Source organism: Strongylocentrotus purpuratus, unplaced genomic scaffold (assembly GCF_000002235.5).
Source record: "Strongylocentrotus purpuratus isolate Spur 01 unplaced genomic scaffold, Spur_5.0 spur5_scaffold_10, whole genome shotgun sequence".
Taxonomy (NCBI): Eukaryota; Metazoa; Echinodermata; class Echinoidea; order Camarodonta; family Strongylocentrotidae; genus Strongylocentrotus; species Strongylocentrotus purpuratus.
Genome location: NW_022145595.1, coordinates 27,975,042 through 27,979,676, shown reverse-complemented (window position 1 = coordinate 27,979,676; position 4,635 = coordinate 27,975,042). Strand labels below are relative to the sequence as shown.

The window sequence follows — 4,635 nt, the reverse complement described above, 5'->3', positions numbered from 1 at the left end:
TTGTTACGTCACTTAGGATGTTTTTTAAAACTTTTTTTTAGTCAAGGAAACAAAACTTCCAACGGTTGAAATAGGCTTCATTTTTGTTAATACATTGTTCTTCTTCACATCATATCAAACTAATCTGTCATGTTATCAGTTTCTAGAGCATTCAATTTAATGGCTTTCCAGACAGGGTGCAAAATGAACAAAAAGGATTTTTTTTTTTTTTTTTTTTTTTTAATTTTGTTTGTTAATGGAATGCAGCAATATTTACATCATGGTCCTGTAAGGCTTTTAAACAAATTTGGCTTGATGCATAGGTCAAGTTCAATATTGCATAACTACGAAGAGTAAAATGATATCATAAAATGAAACCAAAACAGTCATACAAATAATTTGACAGGATGACCCATGAGAGCTGGAAAGTTTTTTATAATGGGGGCCTATTTCCAAAGTCAGTATGAATTATTATTCATCTAAAGATAAAAAGCAATTACATTAAATATCAAGAAATATAATCACAAACAAAATAAACGTTTAAATACTTTGAGAATAACAACATAAGGGAAATATCACTTTTAAGAAGTTAATCAATATTTTATCAATTCACCTGCTTCTATTTCTTGCATCTCAAATGATAGGTACCTCTTAGATTCAACTTCAAAGTCTCTAAAGTTTTTGAATTGCTTTAAAGTAGCATCCAATTATGCTACAATGAAACAAAAGGAAAACAGAAGGAAATATTCATATCAGACGTTTGACAAATACTTTTTGCTCTTAGGAACGATATTTAGTAAGTATGTGTTTTGTCACACACACAAACAAATGATATTTCAATCGAAGAATATAGCAACGAATACTGACATACTAAAGAGATTTATCTTGGAAGAAAAAAAGCGCTCAGTCAAGTAAAAATTAACTTTCAACCGTGTGTCTGTAACTCTGTATTCGATATTAATCTATATGATTTGCAGTACCAATTATCTCTTTAAATATCATAGTGAAAAAGATATACTATGCAAGAAGCATATTTATATTGTATGTATTTATATAAAATTTCGAGAGAGAAACTTTATCATTATTTTAGATAATGACAACTTTATACAAGCGATTATAATCTTTCGAGAGAATAGGCATCGTCTCATTCGGTTAGTTATCACATAATAAAACAATATAGAATGACACATTATAGGCCGATATTAGAGAAGGGCTGGAGCAGAGAGTCAGATAGTGAGGTATACACACCAACAATAATGGTAATATAGAGTGTGACATGTATTACAGTGATACTTTGATAAAATACAACTTGTACCTACAAGCAAACGCGAGCATGTCTGGAGAGAGGGAAACCAGGTAACACCAATTAAAACCAAGCTTCAGACTAAGTACATTGAACTCAACTCTCTCCTTCAGGTTCAGACCATCAAGGTCATACAGCCTGATCACCACGTTACCCTTCTTACTATCAACACTCGCTACATACACATTGTCGTGCTCATCCATGGCAGCATACAGGAGGACACCGTTTGGAGCTTGTAGAGTCTTACCAGCATTCCCATCCCTGTCATAGACCGTCACCACGCTTGGTTTAGTGTTACATGAACTCGTGACGATCAAACCCGACCTGGTAGCAGATACCTGCCTTGTCTGGTTGTGTTTTGTTGGAACCGTGTGTTTGAGAGTGGATCCAGTCGGGTCATATATAGAGACTTGCTTCTCATTGGTAACGATAAGGATTTCATCTGATGGACTTCTGTTTAGTTTGAGAGTAGAGCCACTTTTATGCACGTGGATGGTTGATTTACTTGATCCATTGGGAGAAAAAATGTGTGCTTCTGTGTAACTCGTCGATATGCACAACGACCTGTCTTGTTGAAACACAAGATCAAAATACTTCATTTTACTTGGTATGTTGGCATACTGGTGCTTTTTACCACCTGAATCAATTATATCTATACCATCTGTACCATTATATCCGATAGCCACACTATCATCAGAGTACTGGGTCATTCCCCACATGAATCCCCGTAGATCTACACACTGAATGACTTGTACCCTGGGATCTGATTCTGAGATGCTACCGAGTTCAAGACGAGTATCATCTGCAGGCTTGAACCTCTTCAATTGTGCTTTCTTCGTAATGGCTGCCGCAGAAGTGTGATCAATAGCCTCCTTCAGCATGGCATCCAGCTCATCACAGAGCAAGGTATGAGCAGACAGACTGTCTGTCTCAAGACGACCCAGTCTGTCATTAGATACCAGTGTTATTGAACTACAAATACTCTTAATCCTCTGTCGATTCTTAGATTTCAAGACGTTGAGGTCGTCATGGAAACTCCGCTTTACTGCATTGATTTGCTCGATGAGATTTCGATGATTTTCTTCAAGCTCTTTGGCCTTGATGCTGTAGGCTTGACTGACATCGTCCAGTAGTTTCTGCACGGCAGTATATACTTCATGGCGTTGTACTTCCACATTCTGAATGTTCTTCTCCAGTTCTGATTTCTTAGCGGCACAACGCTGGACAAGGTCGTTCACCTAAACAAAACGAATTGTAGAGAAGTGACAAGAACATGTTTTTAGAATGAGGTGTATGCCAATGAAATGGAGCTGGTTTAAAAATCGAACACCAAAATTTGGACGCACCTGATGTTTCACAAAAGTTAGAAACTCGACCCCTTCTAGCATTATCATATGAGAACCGAGGAATTGAATACATCGTCTTCTAGCTACTTCCCATGAAGTCCGATCAATCCATGTAGCATATTAAATTTTGTATCTTTATCTTTGTAGATCAATGAACCAAAGTTGTGTCTTGTAATGGAAAAAAATGAAGACGCCCATTAAATGGAGAGAATCCTGTGTTTCCACGCTTTAAAGTGTGCGTTTATGAAATCAATGTGCGTGGGAAGCTAGGAACGAAACGACCGCGAGAGATGGTTACACCAGGTATATGAGAGTTTATCTCCCTGGTTACACTGTGAAATTATTGAAATCATAAGTTTTTGTCTGGCAATGGATACGGGAACATGAATTTCCCTCAATTGTTTGTAAAGAGATTTTGCCTTGTTAGGCCAAATAACAATAGTACAATAGTAATACCCTGCCTCCTTCGTTTTGTTTTAAAGTCTGGACGAAACACACGTTATTTGTGTAATTTGGCCTTAGGGGGAGGAGGCAGAAACGATTTCGACCCCCCCCCCCCCCCCGATAGAGGGAAACATCTGTCCTATGCTTATAGTAGCCAAATGGAAGCGCTTTTTGTCAGCTGAACACACTAACCTTAACCCGTAGCTCCTGCTCGAAGTCGGTCTGATTCTTGATGTTATGATTTTGATGACCGACGATCACGCACTTGTGACAGACATGGACCTTACAATCCTCACAAAACATATCTGTGTTCTCTTGTTTGTGGATGCAGCACTTCTCGGGTAGATGACCAATGCTGACCTTCCCGTTGATGATATCCTGTATGGATACAATCTCGTGTCCTTCAAAGAAGACTGTAAGACGTTGATGACAATCCAGGCACCCATCACACATGTAGTTGTTACATGTTCTGCAGAATGAGGCGGCATCTTGCTGAAACTTGCAAGCAGTGCATTGTGGACGCATCTCAAGGACAGCGTTCATCCCTCCACATTTGGCATGGTAATCGTCTACGAGTCCGTTGACAGTCACATTGGTGAGGAAATCATCGACACGGTTCACAGACAACTTGGTGATCTTCCTGCAGAGCGGACAGATCATGTGATCGAGATCCTGGTGGGAAAGATCATAGTTCTTGAGACATTTCCGACAGAAGGTGTGTCCGCATGAAGTCAGGATGGTTGCTTCGTCGAAGATATCAAGACATAGTGGACACGTCAGGTTCTCTGAAGAGCTTGAAGCTTTCTCTTCCTTGGTCTTCTCAGCCATTGGTGCAAATATCGGATTTCTTGCTTATTACAAACACGAGCCCATTCTACTGCGCCTATACCCAATTGATGTCCATGCAATAAAACTTAAAAGAGTGATCAGCTGATGTGTACTAGAAGCCAATGGCCAGTTCATGCAAGTTCAAACTATATGCAGTGACGTGGTAGAATTTAGCAATATCCTGAGTCTACGTAACAAGTTTTCATTACCCGGGGTCCTTATACTGCATGCAGTTCTACATTACGTGTCGAAAGAAGTGCAAATAATTTTGATCAAAAGTTCTGAGTGTATACATCCAGGACTGTATACATCAATACAACTTCGATTACAATGCTAGATTCACACTTGAGTAGTTCGTATATGAAAATAATGCAGTCTGTGCATCTAATGTAAATAGGAGTGGGCATTCCCCACAGAACTGTACAATGATTAAGCACCTTTGAACTTTATGGCGGTCTTCATCATTTGTATCTATAGAGGGCGACTTATTTAGGCTTTCAGTGTGGTGGATATTATGTTGGAGATCCACTCTAGCATTCGCAGAAACCTTAAATTCTGTATTCTTTCATCAATATTCGACTTCAAACACATTTGTTTTTGAAAATCCTTGCATTGATGTATCTTTAAATGACATACTCTTTCACATTATGATACAATTTGAGTGAGAATTCACATCAAATTTGTGGGGCTCCCAACACTTTAAGGGGGCGTTAATTTCAGAGATGATCACTCAAA

At 38.7% G+C, this 4,635-nt stretch overlaps 1 protein-coding gene across 1 annotated transcript; it reads right to left on the bottom strand.

The window, feature by feature from the left end:
* Positions 1 to 228: 228 nt before the first annotated feature.
* On the bottom strand, positions 229 to 4,282 carry LOC115921780 (tripartite motif-containing protein 45-like). Its single transcript, XM_030979969.1, has 2 exons — positions 3,265 to 4,282; positions 229 to 2,520 (listed from the first exon to the last, which is right to left on the bottom strand). The coding sequence occupies exons 1-2, from the start codon at positions 3,898 to 3,900 to the stop codon at positions 1,261 to 1,263; spliced, it is 1,896 nt and encodes a 631-aa protein (XP_030835829.1). The 5' UTR covers positions 3,901 to 4,282; the 3' UTR covers positions 229 to 1,260.
* Between the last annotated feature and the right edge of the window lie 353 nt (positions 4,283 to 4,635).